Below are 22,128 nucleotides of genomic sequence, written 5' to 3' on the forward strand. Positions count from 1 at the left end.
ATTTTCTAAATGTTTATTGTAAAAAAGCTAATCAAGAGCAAGGCGATAATAACAAATCCGTGATATTCAATTTTCAAACTACTGGAAGAAGTTCTTTGATTGAAACTATCCACGATGTGTATTTTCCAACCCATATTTGCTTGCGTAAATGAGTTGTAATACACTATATCGGGCCAAGATGTATTGGGAGTGAACTCTAGAACTCCAGGATCGCCTTTTTCACAATAATATGTTAGAGATCGATTGAATTTTTTGAAGGATTCATAATCGTCGTCCAGTCTTCTGTCTTGATTCGTTTTATGTTTTGATAAACACAGTGTACCGGCTGAAAAAAAAAATAAAACTCAATATTCTTGAAGTACTAATGATTATGTCAATATATTGAATCCTATTTCTTCTTAAATTCTAACTTTGGTGAATAACAGCAGAAAAAATTAATTTAAAAGAGAAAACACCATAAGCATATCTGTCCAATTCAAAAGAGAAAGAAACTGGTCTCAAGACACTATCATAAAATTAAGAGGTTGTAATTGGCTAAAGATCATAAAAATTGGACCCATAAAGAGTGGGAAAGAGTTTCATAAGTCAAAGTTTGAGGGTATAATAGACGAGTATTGGGCGCAGGTCAAATAAGGAAGAACGGATGTTAGATCCATGTGTAATTTCACCGTAAAAGACTTCGGAAGCTCGGTGGTGGTTTGAGGGGATTGTAAAGAAGGAAGGCTATCTAAGAATATTGAAGGAAAATGTAGTATGTTCTTTCCAGTAGCGCTTGCTCGGCAAAAAAATTTAACTACTAGCATAGCAACGATCCCAAACATTCCTTTAATATGAACAGAGAGGAGTATTTGAAAAGGAAGAATGTATTGAAAGTAATGATTTGGCCTCCACAGTTGCTCTATCTCACCCAATTGAGTTGTGGCAGAAACCATTGTCTTACTTAAACTTGACACCAAAACGAATGGAATCAAATAAAAGATGTAAACGAAGCTGATGGCCTAGTGTTCTGCCCTAATGCCAATTCAAAACGACAGAGCTAAAGATGCCATGTGACCTAGACAAATGGAGACTGTTTATCGATTCGGCGAAAAAAATCTTAAAACTTGTCCTGTTGGCAAATTGGAATGACTTTGATCAATTCCAGTTGCATACTTTGTTGACATAAAGGAGATGTAAGAAAATAATTGTTTCCAGCTCCAATGCGGTTTTCCCTCGAAAATGGTTATATTTGAGGACTCAGGACGATGTTTTTACATAAGAATCACCAAGAATAGTGCCGGGCCAAAATTAAGTTTATTTACATGTGGTTGGTCTCGGTCTTCCTCTTCTGGAATATTCTACTCCGACTAATACTCTGATTTTTGATTGTGCTTCGTCAGTAAGCCTGTCAAATCCACCATGAGGTTCATCTGTTATGATGAGAGGATGATAATACTCGGGACTGTGAGGGTCGTTGCCACCATATACTTTAAATGCATAAGAAAGACCACGTCTTAACCAAATCTCAGGAGCCAGGAGTCCGTTTATGTACCATGCTAGAGCTGTTGATGAATGACCTGAAATATGAATTGATTTTTAATCAGGAGTGTATGTGTAATTGAATTGTGTTACCTGTTATGGCCTGATATCCTTTTTTACCTCCAGAAGGTCCAATATATGAGTTGAAAATTCTAATAGTTTTATCAAATATTTGTCCTTTCTTCCAAGGCTCCGGTGATTCCACCTTCGACCTTGTGAATGAGAAACAGTTATTTTGCGGTTCTTTAGGGGTTACTTCAATTTTTATATCAGTCTTTGAATATAGGTCGTGAAAAGCTGGTTCTTTCATTTCATTTAGCTTTCCTATTCCCCAAATAGCATACATGGATCCTTCCGCAGGGAATTCTTTATCTCCCGAATCAGCTGCAATTTGTAAAAATATATAAAGATGATGCAAATACCTTAAATACAATGATCTTAGTAGTCACTAATAATCACATCTCCAAAAACTCTAATTTCTAACTACTTCCTACATACAATTATTAAACTTCCAATAGCTTGTCGTTTTTTATTATAATTAGGATTTCTTTTACATAAAAAGCAAGCACAAAAAGGTAAACCAAATGACATTCGAGTAACTGTAGTGGTGCCTGCCGTTTGGAGATGCCTGTGGATATTGAGGTAAGGTAAAGACGTACCTTAGTAGCTGACTCCACAGGCTTGCACTTCTCCAGAGAAAGGAGTTTCGATAAATTGACCTTCTTAGCGTCTGCAGGTAACCTCAGTGTCCATGAGCCACACCTGCTTGTCGAGTAAGTCTTGTTAACATTGCTCTAGGTGAGGTTATGTCTAACAGATTGGACGGTTCCTAACTACTACCGACCGAGGGTCAGTTTACCTTCAGTCTTTGACGATTACTTGGTTATTGAAATGTACGTCAAATAGTGTAATTGAGTGTTGGTGTGGTGGTAGTGTAATCAGTGTGTTTTCAGTAGCTCGGAAGAGGATCTGCCGTGGTAGAATCCATAAAACAGAGGCAAGTCTGCGATCGGGATTGCAGTTTTGTCGAGTATATCGTTGATTGATAAGAGAAAGAGAGAAGGTGACAAGATGCATCCCTAGGAAACATCAGCGTTGACCTCAAACCTTTTGTAAGGTATGTCCATCGATAGCGACCTCAATCGATCGGTCTCTGCTAAACCAGTTGATAAGCGAAGAAGACTAACCTTACGATTTTAATTTATTTAGAAGGTTGGCATGACAAACTCTGTCTTCGATATGTCAAGTACGATTGCTCTCAATTGCCATAATTCTCTATAGCTTCAGTTCATACGTTGGTAACATAGGCCAGGTGGTTATACCCCGTTGATCTGTGTTTGCGGAAGCCATATTGATGGTCGTTGATGATGTTGGCAGACTCAAGGTATCCCAAGATTTGTTAATTAACGACTTTGTCCATGACTAAAGCAGTGGGCGATAGTTGTTGGGAACCGTCTTATTTTCCTTTTTTAGTATATATTTAACTTGAACAAGATTCCAATCTGTAGTGATATTTTTTCTCACAACTAACCACAAGCTCACAAAAATCATTTTCTTGATTGTCTCTTAATTCTATCATATACAAGTACCTCACTTCCAATGGCGATCCCAATAGGTTGTCGTTCATTCTTATAATCAAAAACGTCACATATGAAATTTCTTTCTCACTATTAACCACTTTTTAACATTAGCTAGACAAACCTGCACTTTCACTTTATCGATTTCTATTCATGTACAACAATCTGCTGTGATTTGTAGTACTTTAGATTTAGGCTTAAGTGAGCAAATCTCTCATTTCTACATTACTAAATTAATTCACTTACAAGATATTAAAACTCTTCTGAAAGTAATTATATTAATTCCATTTTCTCGCACTGCAGTATTCATTTGGTTATTATCTTGACCTCCTACCATTTCATCCTTACATACACCTTTATATTGGCCCAAAACTTTAACACACTGAAACACAGTAATAAATGGATGACATTGTAAGATGATCTATAATATACAGTATTATATATATATATATATATATATATATATATATATATATATATATATATATATATATATATTTTGTCAAAATGCACTTGAAATATATATAGCACTTTGTATATCCAAACAACCTATTATCAAAGACTCATATTACGAGGCATATTTTTTTAAGTAAGTACCGTTTTGTGATTCCGCCGCCGCAACCCCAAGGTCAGCGTTCCGTACATGCGCGCTGTTTACCTACATCACTTATCTACGCACTGACGCCATTACAGTCTGATTCTTCATTGTGTACGTTGTTTACTGAGTGTTTAAGATGCCTCCGACAATCGTGAGTCCCGCCGATTGTGAATTACGGGCTGTTATACTATTTCTTAGTGCTAAAGGCGTAAAACCGATCGATATTCATCGTGAGATCTGGGTTTATGGACAAAACATTATGAGTGATGGAATGGTAACGATGAGAGCATTTAAAAATGGCCGCACAAATGTGCATGATGAAGAACGGTGTGGGCGTTCTTCGATCGTTAATGAAGATTTTGTGCAAAAAGTGAGAGAAAAAAGACGCTTTACAATTTCATCATTGTGCAACTACTTTCCTCAATATTCTCGTGGTGTTTTGTATCGCATTGTGACCTTGAACTTGAATACCGGAAATTGTGTTAACGGATTTGCACAAAATCCAACGTTTAAGCAGTGCATTGACTGTCACACCAGAATCGAAACAACAAACCATGGAATGGCGACATTCATTAGTGCACCGTTTTTTGGGACAGAAAAGGAGTATTGCTAGTGGAGTTTCGGCCTCGTAATGAGACAATCAATGCAGCGTCTTATTGTGAGACATTGAACAATCTGCGTCGTGCAATCCAGAACACAAGACGTGGCAAGTTGAGTAAGGGTATCGTTTAGCTGAATGACAATGCTCGTCCACATGTGGATAATCCGACCAAAGATCTCATCAAATCTTTTCAATGGGAAACTCTAGATCATCCTCCCTACAGCTCTGATCTGGCGCCCAGCGACTACCATTTGTTCCTGCACTTGAAGAAACACCTGGGTGGTCAGCGTCTTCAAGACGATAACGAAGTCAAAATAGTAGTGATACAGTGGTTAACAAGTCAGGCGGCAGAATTTTATGAGGGGGGTATTCAAAAACTGGTGCCACGGTATGACAAGTGCCTCAATATTCACGGAAATTATGTAGAAGAGTAGATTAAGATACAGGCTTTCATGTACAAATAAAATTATTGCGATATCTTAGCTCTTCTTTTTTTAATCTCAAAACGGTACTTACTTAAAAAATATGCCTCGTACGTATAAGCCTTATTAGTGCGGAAAACAATCTAGACGAAAGTATTGCGAAGTCATTTACAACTGTTGTGTGGTGAAGAATAATTCGTCTACTATGATTGGCTTCCCTGATTTTTTCGAAAAGTTAGTAGAAATGTTGCTGTACCATTTAAAATGGACCGTTCTACGTTGCCCTAATGGAACGGGCAAGACGCATTTATTCATCGTTCTGATTACGTCCACAATTATAAATGTCAGATTTTACATATTCACATCACTGTTGCCATATTTCAAAACTTTAATTATAAACCCCCGTAAAGCCTTATGGATGTTAATATTATCGACTAATAATTCTCTTCGATATCTACTTTGTTCTACAATCTATACTATCCAGTACTTGTGATGACCAATTATAATAAAAAAGAAATACAATACATATTGTATGATAAATATGTTGTACCGGGTGGTCGGCCTTTCCTGAGATATGGTCGAAGGCTGTTTTTAGTTACCGACACGCGATTTAAGACCTGTTTTAATAGAACTTATTTAAAATTATTAAACAAATAAGTTTTCAATTCACCTGCACATTAATGTACATGCGAATAAAGAAAAGTTACTAATGAGGAAAAATTCATTTTCTGAATACTCATTTAGTTCAGATGTTAGGTGTCTTATTGTATTTACAACATTCACTTACTGGGGTTAAAGCTGTTATATTGTAATCAGTAGCAAAACCTCTATATCCATCGATGTATGCAACTGCTACATCAGCACCAATCATTTGACTCTTGTCAGGGGAGCCAGATATGCCAAACGCCATATACTCGTTTTCTTCAACTTGTCCTGCTAACTGAATTGTTACCTGGGGACCAAAAACTTCCCAAGATACTTGAAGATCTTTATGTAATTGGAGGCAATTTGGAAGATCATTCTTATGAGGCTGTGAAATATATTAAATTTATATATATATATGAATTGTAAAAAAGTCTTTGCCAGCTATATTATGAGTAGTTTTTTATTGGGAACGTGGCAAGGAAACACCAAAGTGGACTAACTTTAATATATTTTCCGAGCTTGTAAAAATTTTTCATCTCATAGAATTCAAAATTCAATATTCAAATAGACTTTGATAGAAATATTTCTATCATATTTTTACAAGCTTTAATAACAGCAAAATCACCGGAAATCTTAATTCATTATTTCCCAGACGATGAATACATAAGTAATCGAAAGCTCGGAAAATATATTGAAGTTAGTCCACTTTGGTGTTTCCCTGCCACGTTCCCAATAAAAAGCTACTCTATATATATATATATATATATATATATATATATATATATATATATATATATATATATATATATATGAGATTTTAACCGATTTTGTTGATGAGGATCATAAATAATAGCCCAAGTGCCCACGTCCGCCAGACCTTCCTTATTTCCTTATAAAAGCTGAAAATTTGTCTATGTGTGTCCCCTATACAGGTAAGAACGACGCTATAGGACTCGAGTCGCGGTTACTTGGGCAGGTAACAGGTAATAAAGTTGTATAAAATAGTATCTTACTTTCCATTAAGTATAAAGCTTACATTTTGTTTTATTTTCTTCGGGATAGCTGTAGAAAACTCGTCTTCCACCGCCGGACACTTATGACAGTTGCTACCCCTGCCAGACACCCCTAAACTGTAACAAATTTTAATTATACTTTTGTCATAGTATAAAACTTGAATTTTATATATGTTACTTGGGGGTCTATAAAAAAATTACACATAGACAAATTTTCGGCTTTTATAAAATAAGGAAGGTCCGGCTGTCGTGGGCTCTTGCTCTATAACTGAATAATAACAGAAGAGAACTTACAATTATTTTAATCAACGATGGTGGTACGTTAAGTGCTTCTGGTATTATGATAGATGCTAAATTTTGATTTGTTTCATGGTCAAAAATACTAAACCAATCGATATCAAATATCGTTTTATCCCCTGGTAATTCTAGAGTGATAGTTAAGTTTTTATAGGCTCTCAATGGATCCAAACTAAAAAAAATTATAATAATTTAAGGTTATCTGGCCAAAAAGGGTTTCTATTATTTACTATCCATATTCATCTGGAACTTTGAAACCTTTGGAGACTGGTTGAGCTCCAACCCCGACCCAAAAGTAAGCTTTTTCTGCTTTTCCGTCATAAGAAAATTGATTAAGTCTGATCCTTTTGGCATCTATAATCTCCACTGATCCTGTGGTTATTTCATTAACTTTCCCTATTAACGATGCCACTCTTTGAACTGTTGGAGGCTCAAATCCCTCGGGGATGTAAATGTCACCGAACGTATTTTGGCTCCAAATATCATAGATAGCAAACCATTTGATATCTGTTATCTTTTTTTTATCCGGAAGTATTAAAGTGAAATCTTTGTTGAAGTAACGCTCTAATACGTTGGTCCTGAAAAACATTGAAAACATTTCTTTTCGTATAAAATAGCATATTGAAAAATCTAATTCTGTCTCTAGGACATGAAACGTTTGAAAAATCTGTTATATGAATAGATAATTATTGTGATAATGTTTTTCTTACTTTCCATTAGAATCCGGCACAATAAATCCTTGGGGACCTGGTCTGTTGGCAGCACCTGCCCAAAAAAAAGTATCTGCTCCATTGCCATCGTAACTAAAGGAAGTCAGTAACAAGGTCCAGTCATTTACAGCATAAACATCACCTGAGACTTGGTGATGATAGGAATTCAATTTACCCAAGTATTTTCCTTTGTAGGGGCCATCTTCATCTTGACAATATCCTAGATATACATTTTTTGTATGTTATAAAAAAACTTGAGGGCTACTTTCGTAATAAATATACAGAGTGTTCTGGGAATTGATGCAAAAAATTCGCTAGTGAGTAGATGAATGAAAATAATACTGTGAAATAGAAAAAAGGCTTTCGAGATTGCGAAAACAGAACTTATATTTTCTAAACTATACATTCCAACATTATAAATTTTTAATGGATGATTACGTACGTCCATGCTTGATGGAATAAATAATTCTAGACTTTTATCTTAAGGCCAGGGGCCACTCTTGCCCAATGGTTAGTAATCTTACAGAGACAACCTTTACAATCTAAAGATAGTTTACGGAGGATATTTCTTTGAACTTGGAAGAGCTTTCCAAGATTCTGCCTCATAGCATCACAATGGAAGTTTATTCTATAAATAATTTCGTTTCTTGTGTTTACCTTTTAAGATCCCCCCTAAAGAATGAATCCATTGTATTCAATACAGGGACACGTGGTGGCTAGGTAAATAGAAGTGAGGAGAGGCTCTATCGTAGATGAACTACATGTCTCTGCGAATGCTTAAAGAAATATCCCATAACATGGATGGGAAATCGCCATACAGGTTATTATCAAAAAAATATGGACCTACTAAATTATTACCCTCTACCTGTCTACACATTAACACAAAATAGATGTTGATTCTTTGTTTGAACTGTAGCGTCAGGTTTTTCGTCTGCCCATAAATGTGAATTATGGGAATTAATAAAACCGTCTCGTGTGAAACCGGAAGTGTGGAGAAGTGCAAGGTGCCCAATTCGAAAATTTATTAAAGTATTTATATTTTTGCTTTTAATTTGATAAGTTGTAAGCTAAGCAACAAAATTTTTCTACGTTTCACCTTTTCCTTATGTAAGTTACACGATGTTCAACAGTATGCAATACAATTACGAATGTTTGATTGTGTTTCAATACCTTCAGTACCTCCTGTACGTATTTTCATTAAATAATTACAGTTTATAATAATTTTCCTCAGAATGTTTATTTATGGCGAACGATGTAAAAATCCACATATCTCCTAAACCATAAATTAGTTACACAAAGAGTACCTTTTTGTAAAAAAATGGATCGAAAAATTCATTTTTATATTGTATAGGTTGACCCTGTCAAAATTACGGATTGTTAACCATTGTTAACCTCTGGCCTTTAGATAGTAGTATAACTATTTATTCTGTCAAGTATGGACTACATGGTCGTACGTATCACCCATTAAAAATTCATAATGTTCGAATATATAATTTACAAAATATACTTAAATATAAGATCTGATTTCGCAACTTTAAAGGCCTATAATAAAATAAGATAATTTTTTTACGTCACAACATTATTTTCACGTCATATACTCCCGAATTTTTTGTATCGAGTTTAGGAGCACCCTGTATAAACTATAGTTTGTTATCGTTTGGAGTTATTAGTTATATTATAAATAGTTATCCTAAATCAGTTTATGAACTGTTCATATCTTATATTTGTCGTTTTTATTTATAGTTTCGTCTCCGCAATTCAAATCTCATCGATTCGTTATGCAATTTAACGAATTGTCATAAATAGTTCATGAAAAATTGCCTTCGAAGACAATTGACAGACGTATATTTTCGCGCCAGAATTTTAGAAACATGAACTTTTAATATTGAGGTTACAGTTTTTAAACGGTTAGCAAAAACATGATTGAGTTATCTGAAAATAAAGAGAATAGTTCACCACAAGTACAAAGAGCACGTAAGTGTAATATTTCGAATGTATTTGCATCATCCTGTTGTCATATGTAACATATTATTTGTTACAATTTATTTTCAATCAATGCTTTGATTTACAGCGCCAAACATGATAAATAGTCCCACAAAATCTCAGCCGTCCATTCTATTCCAAGATATACCTAAAATAAATTACAATAAGAACGATTTATCAATGCTAAATGATCAACAGGAATCTGAAATATCAAAAATAAATATTTCGTCTAAAACTATAGATTTTAGTGATGAAACATTAGAATCTTCAAAATTAAAACAATCATCGAATGAAGAATCAGATATCTCAGAGTTATCAGAAAATGAATTGGAAAACTTAGTATTCAAAAATAAAATAAAAATTAAAGCTTCGGGTTTATTTAGTAAAGCGAAACAAACAAACACAACTGAGGATAACTCTAATTTCAATACACCCAAAAAGAAGAAATCGTCTAATGTGAATATAAACCAATCAAAACAAGAAAACGATTCAGATTTAGATTCAAGTAGAAGCTTTTCTAATTCCCCTATTTGTGAAGCTTTGAAATTAAGACAAAAAAACATTGAGGAAAGGGACGCTTTCTTGGCATCATTCCTTAATGATCCAGAGTTTGCTGAAGCTGCAGAAAATATTGGATTATTTAAACAGACACAAGAAAAAACATATTTAACTAAAAAACGTAAAACAAAGAGAAGACACACTGATCAAAATTTTCGATTCAAGGGACATGTTCCTGTAGAACAGAGGAAATCCTTAAGATTGCAGGACAAACAACCAATATTCACATACAGTGATCTTGTAGATGAAGGTGGATGTTCATATAGAAAAAAAAGAAGGATGTAAGGTTTTTTATTACATATATTATTATATATATATATATGTATATATATATATATTTCAATACTTCAAAATAACTTATTTTACACATATTTTTTTCAGGACAAATTCATCTGATGATGATTATGAGTATACAGACCTTGAAAGAGTTATACATAAACCGAGAAATAAAAATAACCAAAGGTCAAAAGTTACGGAAAGAACAACATTTTTGAATGTAGAAGATGTAACTGAGAGTATGATTAAAAATATAGCTTGGAAAGTATCTCAAAAACAGTATTCAACGAACGGTACTAGTTGCCATCAGTGCCGACAAAAAACAACAGATACAAAGACATTTTGCAGAGATAAGTTTTGTGTAGGTGTTCGAGGACAGTTTTGTGGTGTTTGCTTAGAAAATAGGTAAGTTCTTTTTGACACCATATAACTCGTATGTATGTATTATCACAAATTAGCACTAGCTTAAGATCTCCATAACAAGTAGAGGAAGATATTATTTGTACATGTTTTGTCTGTATGTTATGGGTATAGTTAGTTTAATGGTTAAACCCATGTTTACCCAGGCATACTGCAGAATACACAAGAAACATGGGTAAGGTTCAAAATAAAACTGAAATTGTATACATTTTGTATTTTACCCAGTCAAACAACATTCTATCCTCGAGCCTTCCTCTATCCTTGTAGAGATTATTATTGTACCATCTTACATCACACCATGTGCAAAAAATTGCTACTGAAGGAAGTAGATGCTTGCATTTAAGGTAGCATGTTATTGAAGTTTTCAATGAATTGGTATTTCCTAAAGGTTCAAATAGTTTTTATTTTAATAATGAAGTTAGCAAAAAATGCTAAAACCAGAACGACTCTACAGTTGTTGCGTTCCAATTTATTAAGCAGAGACATACAATGTTGTGAAAAATTTTTGTAGGTATGGTGAAAATGCTGCTATAGCTTTGAGAGATCCAAATTGGCGGTGCCCCGTTTGCCGTCAAATTTGTAACTGTTCTTTCTGCAGAAGCAAGGCTGGTAAAAGACCAACGGGAATTCTAGCTCCTATTGCTCAAAGAACTGGCCACAAATCAGTTAAGGATTTTTTGGATAGCCTTCGGGGCGAAGGTAAGAACAAATACGGATACATGATATATTTATTATTATACACTTTGAACAAATTTTTATACTAAATATAATTGCGAATTTTGAAGCCATTCTCTTAAAGGCAGTTCGACAAGGTGGAAGACAATGTGCCTGAGTTTTTTTGCAAAGTCAAAATATTTCATACATTAATATTGTATTTAATTCAAGTCTCTTGCCTCTGCATAATGGCTACTACTAAGTAAATTGAACAAATTCCTTAGGTCGAATTTTATTTAGTATTTTGTGACTTAAAAACGAAAATTAGAAAACTAAGTGAAATAAACAAGAAAAAGAGGCAATGAATAACTGGCAATAATTATATCTGCTGCTGTCTCGCTTTTAGATCCTGATGGACAAGTTGATTGGTATGCCAAATCTTTAAAAATTGTGGTTTGAAAACTTTTGAAAGTTATGTGTCCTCTCTTTTTCCTAGTCTAATGTGCTCAAAAAGCGATTAACTGCAGATTTCTATCGATTGATCTGCATTGATGTTTCAGTTTACTGCCATTTTCAAAAAAACATTTTTATGCTTCTAAATGTTGTTGATTTTAGGTCTCTTCTAATTTGGAATTAGTTCATAAAATTCTTACCAGTATTTGAAAAATTATAAAAGGTTAATTTTAAATCTAAGAGACCTAAAATCAACAACATTAGAAGTGTAAACATATCAAAAGAAATAAGGAATTGAAACAAAATTTTGTCCAAATGTTTGAATATTCAAGTTCATTGAGAATTCTGACAATATGTTGTTTTTAGGGGATTACTCTGATGAGGCGAAAGATCCCAATAAATTGTTAGGTTTTTCTAACAATTTGGAATATGCTCAAATGGGTATGGAGATCAAATATTTTCTTGGACCCTCAACTGATGTAGAAAAATTCAAAAGTGTAATTGATTTACTTGAAAAAAAACTAATTTTGAATTAAACTTTTTTGTAAACTTTTAATTTGGGCATAGTAAGATAGTTAAGAGATAATAAATTTTATAAAAAGTATTTTGGTTTTGAAGAATATTCACATTCCTGTAATTTTTAGTTTCTCTTCATATTTTTAGTAATTGTTTGTGATATTTGATAGAAGAGAGCAGAGACAAAATTATCTGAAAACAATTGAAGCCATTTTGAGATATTAAAGGTGAAAATTATATTTATGGAGTAATTTCTTGAATCGAGTTAATAAAATAAAATTATTTTTAAAATGACCGTTCAGGTATCCTCATTTTTTGTATTACCAGTTTGTCTTCTAATTTTTTCGCAAAAAACGAGTTAAAACCGTCATACATGAAAATTTATTTTTTTATATGAAGTAATGATGAATCAAAAAGGGATTAACTTATATTTATTTATAGAAAATAATATACAATATTAGGTATTACTAATCACTCTCAGATCGAATGACCTTAACATAAAATCCTCTTCTCTGGAATAAAAATAATATTATCAATTTTTATGCTTTCTATAGATCTTCACTTATTCAACTGAACAAAAAAAAATTTCGTTTTGTCCTGTTGTATAGGTTTATATTAACTTCTTTCCTCTCTTCCTTCTCCACCTTTCTATACTGATCAACTGTGTAAATGTTTTGTGTTTAGGCTTTTTCTACAGCGCCAAAGTCACTATCAATATCCATAAAACTGTGGCCAACCTCTGGAAACTTATGGTCGATAGTTGGGACGTACAAGTAGAGATTGCAATCCCGCGGGATTTTTGCTGGATTGACTTCATAACAGCGAGATCCTGCAGAATCCCACATAGTTCAAAGCTTTTTATGGAATTCAGAACAATAAACTTTATTATGGTTATTAAAAATACAAAAATCAACAACGCCTTGCGTACTAATAATTGGCTAATTATTTCACCAGTTTAGCTACTTATTTTTTAATAAAAGGTCCATAAACATAAAAAAATATCAATATTTCTAAATGCGTCATTGTTTTAATACTCTTAGAATTTTGACAAAATGCATGTGAGGATACAAAGCATAATAAATATTTATTATTTATAAAAACTGGAGCGATTTTCCTCATTGCAACCAAGTTATTGTTTTTATTGTAGTTGCAATCTTTTGGTTAGTGAGGGTAAAAAAATATTCCAAGACTATAATGTGTACATATTGGATAAAAGTGGCACTGTTTTTAAATCCCATCAATAAAACGCTAAGACGACAAGAGTCACAATGACAATGGAATGTGATCATCCGGTGGTCAACAATTACGGTTAGGTCATTTCCATCCCTAAAAATACCGATAAGTTCCTTCACATCACGATCTTGCACTACCTTCGGGGAAAATTATTTTTCTGATTTATCAAGGTCGTTCATGTAACAGCTGCAAGAACTAGTTCTTATTCTGCAAAACATTTTGGTAGTTTCAAATCTTCCGCCTGGCTGTGGGCGTGACTTGAGGAAGCATGTCACATTCAAATGCGCATCGCTTTACTATAATTGTATATGCATTTTACAAATTCTTGTTGAGTTCATGACTCACTCATCTTTGTGCCTTTTTGCTGTTACGTCTTCGATTAGATGTCTTTAAGTGTTTATTATCTGTTTTACAAATCAGTCTTTTTAAAGACTTTGGTAGATTGGATTTCTGTACAGGTAATTTGACCCGAAATTCTATGGATGGACTACAGATGATTTGATGGCAATGCCACCACTGTCACCTCCTAAAAAAGGGTGCAAAGGCATCTGTTATTAGAGGAGAAAATAATGATTACAAATATCTTCAAGGCAAATCTGCTACAAAACCCAAGCGAGACTAAATCTCAACACGTTGAATTTGTAGCTATGGCAACGGGTAAGTAATCAATGCAATTAGTCTACCGCATGTAAATTAATTCAGTAATAAAGGAGTAGTTTGAGTTACCGTATTATTTTAAATATATAGATAAGCACATGGCTTAATATTACGTCATTATTTTAGGTTCAAGTAATGCATCAGTATATAAAGTCCTTAAAGAACACAAGGAAAACATTCTGACGAAACCTAAAGAATATTCTAGACCCAAGCCCATATTGGATAATATAAATGACGAACAGAAGGCGGCGATTTGAAGAATCGTACATTCCTTTTTCTTAATCAACGAATTGCCAACTGTCCAAAAAATAATGATGGCTATTGAACAACATGAAGATTTGCCGAACTTAAAAAAAACAACCCTGAAAACTTTACTCCACTCGCTTAATTTCCGGTATGTTCAAACTTAAAATTAAACTACCAATTAAATAATGAAATATTTTGTTCATTGCAGTTTCAAGGGCCGTTCTAGGAACTGTGTTTTGAAAGAAAAAAACGAAATAATTAATAGGAGAAGAAGATTTCTAAGGGATATTAAAAAATTCGAGGAGGAAGGAAGAAAAATATATTATCTTGACGAGACTTGGGTAAATGCCGGTCACACGGTGAACAAAGTGTGGACTGATACTACAGTCTTAAGTGCACGAGATGCATTTATCCGTGGCTTTTCAACGGGCTTAAAAACCCGACGGGCAAAGGACAAAGATTAATAATCTTACATATTAGCTCCGAAAATGGTTTTGTAGAGAATGGATGTTTCAATCCAAGAAAACGGGTGATTATCATGAGGAGATGAACTCAGATAGGTTCGAGGGTTGGTTTAAGTGAATTTTAAATAAACTTGAGGACGGGTCAGTCATTGTAATGGACAATGCATCCTACCATTTCAGAAAATTAGACCAGTGTCCCACAAGTTCCACAAGAAAAGCGGACATACAACAGTGGTTAAGGGAACGAAATATTAATTTTGAAAACAATACGGTGCGGGCAGAACTTCTGGCATTGGTTAAAGAGAATCGGCCATTAGTCCAAAGATATGTCGTTGATGAGATGGCCAAAGAGAAAAATAAAATTGTTTTACGATTGCCACCTTACCATTGTGAATTCAACCCAATTGAACTTAAATGGGCACAAATTAAGGGTGAGGTGACAAGGAAAAACACAACATTTAAAATTAGTGATGTCCAAACTTTATTTACTAAAGCTTTAAATAATGTTACCCAAACCAATTGGAGTAAGGCAATCCAAAATGTCCGCTTTTTTTCGAAATAAAATGTGGGACATTGATAATTTAATGGAAAAACAAGTGGAACCTCCAATAATAAATTTAAGAGCTGATTAATCCTCGTCGGAATCAGATTCCGATTTAGATTAAAATAAAAATTCATCCGCCCTTATATCTCTCTCAACCATCTTTTTTGAAAACAAAGAATTTATTCAGGAAAGGACCTTGTGTTGTTTATAAAGATTATTATTATTATTTATCTTTTTGTATGAATTTACTTTATAACCTTTGATACTTATTTGGATAAAACATATAGCACGACATTTCTTTCTTAGATATTACTTTACAGTATTAGGTACCCTTACATTTTTATTTAATATATAGGGTTCACGCCAGCATGGCGACATAGCGACAATTGTCGCCAAATCATCAACAAATGTCGCCAAAATCATACACATCGACGACAAATTTGTCGCCCAAAATATTTAAAAAAAACCTATGTTTTATATTTACTGTGCTGTTTTTGCATAAAAGAATTTATATATGCCGTAAAAATATGTATAAATGTGTGTGTAGCATGCATACGTTATTTTTTTTACTTTTGTCTACCACGTTATATTTCTGGACCACTAAATCATAACTTAGGTGGTCCTTTTGGACCATTAAATTTTCATTGCTGGTGTGAACCCTATTAATATACCATAAATTTGAATAACCGTCTAGCTATTTAAGGTTAGGGAAAACAAAATTACGATTCAAATAATAATTATATATATTTATAGATACTTTTAAAAAAATCAAGGCAACGTGTGAAATATGTAGGTATAACATTTAGTAGTTGACTAAGTGAACGAAGATTTTAATGTATGAATCCTATGCAATTGATAAATAAAAGTATTATTTTATGATATGATATTAAAATAAAGTATTTAAAATTCAATTCAAATTTGCCACTAAATACCTTTTAGTGTTGTGTATGGTGTGATTCAGGTTTACAATTTCTCTCTCACGCACTATGCACGTGATTACTCTCTGTAATGAGCTGCCATACTATAATACTAGATTACTGGCACCACTGTTATTTTATGAAAAAACTAAAGTATTTATATCAAATAAAATAATTGTTACGATAAGAATTATACGATGGTTGCTATTTAAGTATTGACATAACAACCCCTATGTGAATATGTCAAATCTGTCATTGTCATCAGAAAGTATGACATTTTTAATTGTGGACGTGTTGTCATACGAGTACTATTTGAGTTGTTAACAGATACCTTAAACCTTCTTCTTGGTCAAAAAATGGGATTAAATCGCGAACTTTTTCTATGACTTTTGACGTGGATTAAACCCACAGCAGTATAACGATTAACTCACTTCGACTTTTGGTTCATTTCATGTAGCCAGTGTACAGTAATAGCGACTATCAGCGGGAACCCCAACTTTTCCAAAAACAATTACAACTTGTTCGTTTTGTTGCCTATAGACTGAATATTAATTAGAACCATTTTCAATTTACAATCCTTAAAATTAAGTGAGGATTCTAGTTTCCCTGGACACGTTCTATTATAAGATCGTGTCAGCCTATAAATCTTGGATCTTTGTATATGAACCCGAAACTAAACAATCGTCTGTATGGTTCTTCTAAGACGAGCCAAATCTGACAAAAGTTGTTCGCGCACAAAGCACCTAGTGGCAAATGGTCGCCTGTTTTTTCGGAATAACTGGACAGGTCACTGTCGTTACATTAGAGCGAACGAGATCTCACACATCAGTTCAAACAAAACCGTTTTTGAACAGTCAAAACATCGATTTGTAAAATTTTATTATTTTAATATGTCTGGGTTATTATCCCAGATCATCCACCTCTTATTATGATAAACTTTCATGGAATGAGTTCTAACTAATTCCAAGTAGAAAATATACTAACAATTTCCATTTTATCATATTATATGGAAACGAGATATACATGTTCAATGTTTACTAATTTATTATTATTATTCCATTCATACACGTATATTCATGAAATATAACCAAATTTTAATTCTTCAAAATTCTATTAGTCACACATACAAACGGTACTTACCATGAATGATAAAAGAAAACGCCAATAAAACTTTCCACATAATTTTCATCTTAAATCCAATATGTTCATTTTTTTAATTTGTTTTTTATTCTATAATCACAGTTCGTATCTATAATGTAGTTCAACATTTGTTGCACGTTTACTAAGACAAGAACTTTCTAAATGAGTCTTTGTAGTTTCTACTTACGCCAAGGTTGAATACCTTCGACGTTTAGTCAAAGAGATTATCGACCGTTCAGCCGTTGTCATTAGTATTCTCGAGGTACATATTCCAAATGAACCACACATACTAATAAATGGTACGGCATGTTTAGTAAAGATGTTCTCGGTGCCACTGTATTATATGTTGTATAACAGATTGGAATAATCTTGATTCTTTAGGCGAATATTGGCGATTGGGGGAGGGGCGTATACATTTTCATATATGAAATTAAGTATGTCTTTCACTGGCAGGTAAAAATTATTATTTGCATATATAATAAATGCATATCTGTGAAAATTTCACATTTAAGTATGTAACTTCACAAAATTGCTATAAATTTCGTACGTACTAATTTAAATCATACGGAGGAAAATGTCTGTAATGGGTAGAGCCTTGGAAAAAGAATCAAAAATAGAAGAAATAAATTTTACTCCTAATGATCCGTTAACATATTTTGAAAATTTCATAGAAACTAACGAACCAGAATCCAGTGAACAAATAATTGAAATAAATTTCACATCTAATAATTCATTACTAAAAATTCAAAAATTCATAAAAATGAAAGAATCGGAATTAAATCATTGTAAAGAAATAAATGAACAATTTGAACTAGATCTTGGTAAATTATTTGAAGAAAAAGAAAGAGATAAATTGAATGTAACAGAAAAGAATTCAGAAGAAAACATTATAATGATGGGAGGAATGAATAATGATACAAAAGGAGAATTAGAATAAGAATTATTTGATAAAGTGGAATTAAACGTAGAATTAGAATATACGGGATTAGATGAATCAAAAATAAATGATAATGAAACTGAAATAAAACAAAATGTAATAGAATTAAACAGAGAAATAAATGAAATAAATAATTATATGACAATGGAAGAAAAAGATATGAATGATGTTATAAAAATAGATAATGATATATTAGAAAAAGAATGTTATGTTATAAAACCTGAATTAAATACAAATATGTTGGATATACAAAATCAAAATAATATGATTAATAAAAGAGACATGAATAATGAAAATGAGAAAACGGTTATTAATTATGAAATAATTAACAAACAAATTGATAAGAATAATAGTAATATAAGTTTAAAATATTTCAATAGAAAATTAAATGCGTTATGAAATGAAAAGATAATAGAAGAACAATTTTGGAAAAATAAATATTATCATTCATTAAAATGGTACGCAATTCAGGAAATTATAATATGGATTTTTATACTAAGATCCTTCTTTCTTTTTTATTATTATGTTATAGGAATAGATAAGATTTAAAATCAATAGAAATTAGAATAAGTAAAATATAAAAAAAATAGTAAACTTTTGGAAACTAGAATAATAAAAAGATGTTATTAATAAGAATATATATAAGAAATTTAATAAAATAATTCATAACTTTGTGTATTTAACTAATGGAAAAAGAAAAAAATAATATAAAAATTTAAATTATAATCGATGTAACACAAATGAAACGTTTAAGACAATTTATATAATTTAGATTGAACCTCTTAGAGTCCATCCTTTCGAAATAAGCCAATATGAAATTCATAATTTTAATTATTTGAAAGAAGATGAAAATATAATTGGCAATCAACAAAAATATAATCAACATAAAATAGATGTAAGTAAATTAATTAGAACCAACCATATGAATGATGAAGAAAAAAATAATATAACCAACTTATGAAAAAAATTTTCTGACATGTTTTTGAAACCAGGAGATCCACTAACTTTTACATCCAAAATAAAACATTTAATAAAAACAACTGACGAGATTCCGGTACACGTGAAATCTTATAGATACCCGTACATACGTAAAGAAGAAGTACAAAAACAAATTAATGAAATGTTAAAAAAGGCATAATAAGAGCGTCACATTCTCCTTGGAGTTCGCCCGTATGGATTGTAAGTACAAAATTAGATGCATCCGGAAAACAAAAATGGAGATTGGTAATTGCTTACAGAAAGTTAAATGAAAAAACTATTTCTGATAGATATCCAGTTCCGAATATTACCGATATACTAGATAAATTAGGAAGAGCCCAATATTTTACAACGTTAGATTTAGCGAGTGGTTTCCACCAAATTCAAATGTCAAAAGATTCGATAGAGAAAACAGGTTTTAGTTTAGATAATGGACATTACGAATTTCTCAGAATGCCATTGGGATTTAAAATTTTAAAGGAACTTATCACAAAAACATAATTAGAAAACTTAAAACTAACACTAAAAATTTTTTGATTGACAATATTGAAAATGCAATACCATTTTCCAAATTAAATACAATTCACTGTTCAGTAATATCAAGTCCAGAAATTTTAGAAATGATTAAATATTTAAACACTATTTATAAAGAAAAACAAATTCCAAAATTTAATAATATTTCAACGTATTATCTCTTTCTGGGCTCACAAGTAACCTTTTCGGAATCCAAAATTATTTTTGCTACCCATGTTCTAATCCTGAAACCCAAAACCTATGAATTTTTCCATTTATACCCTATAATCCAAAATCATACGATATTTATCCCTACTCAACCTTACTTGGCCAGAAATCAAGAAGAAGTTATTTTTATCAAAGAAAAATATTATTGCAAAGAAACATTTAAGTTAAAAGACAATTATACTGTTGAATAGTTAAATGGACGCTCTGTTGAAAATTGTGTTGTTAGTGAAATAAATCTCCAAGAAACTATATTAGAACAAGTGACAAATAACAAACTTTTAGTAATTCCAAATTCAGAAACTGAAGTAATTTCCAAAAGGAAAAGGAAAAAAAGGAAAATCAATAATATTACCGAAACTAGACTTCAAATTTTTAAATAATCAAATTTACAAATATCCAATTTTTGTCTTTTAGCATAATATAGATGTTGGAAGAGTTACACAGAGCGTACCAAATAATAGTAGATGTCATTAAAAATCATATTTTGAAATTATCTCGAACTATACAGATTTTTACAACTCCTTTACAAATCAAACATATTATTTTGTTAGTTGGGAGCCCCTGTATACCGATTGATCACATTTTTGGAAGAAATGGTAATAATTACGGTTTACAATTAATTTTAGCAAATTTCTTATACATTACGGTGTGGTACATTTGAAAGAAGAAATATAATGAGAATTTCGATTTTGGGCTCACTTTGTAGATAAAATAACGAATAATTACAATTTAATCCACTACGATGATTTTGCATCTTATTAAGAAAGTCACTAAGGTAACTTTAACTTACAATAAGTTACAGAGGGTTCTTTTATTTACCTACGATTTCCATATAAATTTGAACACACCTCTCAAAGAACTAAAAAAAACCTCATTCTCTTTTTTAAAAAATTATGTTTCGCTCGTTGAAGATAATTTCAAAGTATGGACATAAAAGACATCTAATAAAAAAATGTTTTTATACGTATTAAAATGACCCCCTAATACTCAACTTTTTAGCAAAATTGGCACACCCTGGATATTAATATTATTTTCTATTGGATACAAAGAGAACTGAGCACTCAAAAAACAATGTTTTCTACTGAAATTATTACTCAGAATATATGAAGTCCAACTATTCAATAAGAGATGGCACTAATGGCAATCGACCCTCATCCACTGTTCGAAGAGTATGTAATTCAATTTTTAGAAATTTCCATTTATATTTCCGTGATGATGGACAAATTTTTTAATAAAAATATATTCATTCTTACACAACTTTGGTCTTAATGAAAAAATGAATTGATGTGATAATAGCAGACGCCATCTTCGTTTCAGTTTTATAAATAGGTTGTAAAAAAGGCAAGAACCGAGAAATACGGAAAGGCAGAAATTAATATTGAAATAAGCTCAGTATGACTTTCTGTATACAGGTGGCGTCGCTAGTGCTAAAAATCTCAACTAAATATACGTTTTGGAGTTTTTTTAAATAAAATAAATAACGCAATTTGCTAATTTGTGTCAAGAGTAAATACTTTTGATTTCAAGATAAAGTTGCGCCTTTCCATTTTCCAAAACCCATTCGTTACTCGGTTAAATAGATACGTAGATGGAAATCACTACAGAAAATTCCATATCTCAATCTGTTGGACTTCTTTTTTATTTGGTGAACTTAAAATGCAAAATTTTCAAAAATAAACCGTCAAAAGTTAAGGGTGTGAAAGCAGCAAAGCAAAGTTGATATTCCAAAAGCATAATACGAATCTTCGTCCTAGTCTTCAGATCTGGCATCTTCTGAACATTATTTTTTATAATATGATTCCATTTCTGAAAAAATCATCGCACCCATGCTCGCCGAAAGAAAATTTCCATGAAAAATAGAACAAGACAAATTTCAATAATTTCATTTATTTAATAATTTCGTTCCAATTATTTCTTGACAATAGGTACAATATAAACATCATCATCATAGAAAAAAACGAACGAAGAACACTACACACATACAAAAATGGAAACATTTCAATGATAACTATATTGTAAAATAAAAAATA

The 22,128-nt window shown here is 32.0% G+C and overlaps 2 protein-coding genes across 3 annotated transcripts; one reads left to right on the forward strand and one right to left on the reverse strand.

The window, feature by feature from the left end:
• Positions 1 to 17,733, reverse strand: LOC130893697 (protein Skeletor, isoforms B/C). 2 transcript variants are annotated; one of them, XM_057800003.1, is made up of 9 exons: positions 17,443 to 17,733; positions 7,382 to 7,601; positions 6,902 to 7,249; positions 6,669 to 6,843; positions 5,504 to 5,746; positions 3,342 to 3,477; positions 1,612 to 1,902; positions 1,302 to 1,556; positions 1 to 325 (listed from the first exon to the last, which is right to left on the reverse strand). In XM_057800003.1, the coding sequence occupies exons 1-9, from the start codon at positions 17,489 to 17,491 to the stop codon at positions 6 to 8; spliced, it is 2,037 nt and encodes a 678-aa protein (XP_057655986.1). In that variant the 5' UTR covers positions 17,492 to 17,733; the 3' UTR covers positions 1 to 5. The 2 variants fall into 2 exon arrangements, with proteins under 2 accessions (XP_057655986.1, XP_057655987.1); XM_057800004.1 differs by lacking the exon at positions 17,443 to 17,733 and adding an exon at positions 8,552 to 8,832.
• Positions 9,217 to 12,327, forward strand: LOC130893699 (cell division cycle-associated protein 7-like). The gene is made up of 5 exons (XM_057800005.1): positions 9,217 to 9,355; positions 9,453 to 10,203; positions 10,304 to 10,603; positions 11,130 to 11,317; positions 12,092 to 12,327. Exons 1-5 carry the CDS (start codon positions 9,301 to 9,303, stop codon positions 12,259 to 12,261), a joined length of 1,464 nt encoding a protein of 487 aa, XP_057655988.1. The 5' UTR covers positions 9,217 to 9,300; the 3' UTR covers positions 12,262 to 12,327.
• Positions 17,734 to 22,128: the final 4,395 nt, after the last annotated feature.

Source organism: Diorhabda carinulata, chromosome 5 (genome assembly GCF_026250575.1).
Source record: "Diorhabda carinulata isolate Delta chromosome 5, icDioCari1.1, whole genome shotgun sequence".
Taxonomy (NCBI): Eukaryota; Metazoa; Arthropoda; class Insecta; order Coleoptera; family Chrysomelidae; genus Diorhabda; species Diorhabda carinulata.

What these genes read in the sequence shown, in the direction of transcription:
- LOC130893699 (XM_057800005.1), top strand. Translation starts at nt 9,301, where the DNA reads ATGATTGAGTTATCTGAAAATAAAGAGAATAGTTCACCACAAGTACAA. An exon ending in TATAGAAAAAAAAGAAGGAT is followed by an intron (nt 10,204 to 10,303) that starts GTAAGGTTTTTT and finishes TATTTTTTTCAG; the next exon opens with GACAAATTCATCTGATGATG. An exon ending in GGATAGCCTTCGGGGCGAAG is followed by an intron (nt 11,318 to 12,091) that starts GTAAGAACAAAT and finishes TGTTGTTTTTAG; the next exon opens with GGGATTACTCTGATGAGGCG.
- LOC130893697 (XM_057800003.1), bottom strand. Translation starts at nt 17,491, where the DNA reads ATGAAAATTATGTGGAAAGTTTTATTGGCGTTTTCTTTTATCATTCAT. An exon ending in GTGCCGGATTCTAATGGAAA is followed by an intron (nt 7,250 to 7,381) that starts GTAAGAAAAACA and finishes AATGTTTTTCAG; the next exon opens with GACCAACGTATTAGAGCGTT. An exon ending in CAGAAGAGTTTTAATATCTT is followed by an intron (nt 1,903 to 3,341) that starts GTAAGTGAATTA and finishes TACAAATTGCAG; the next exon opens with CTGATTCGGGAGATAAAGAA.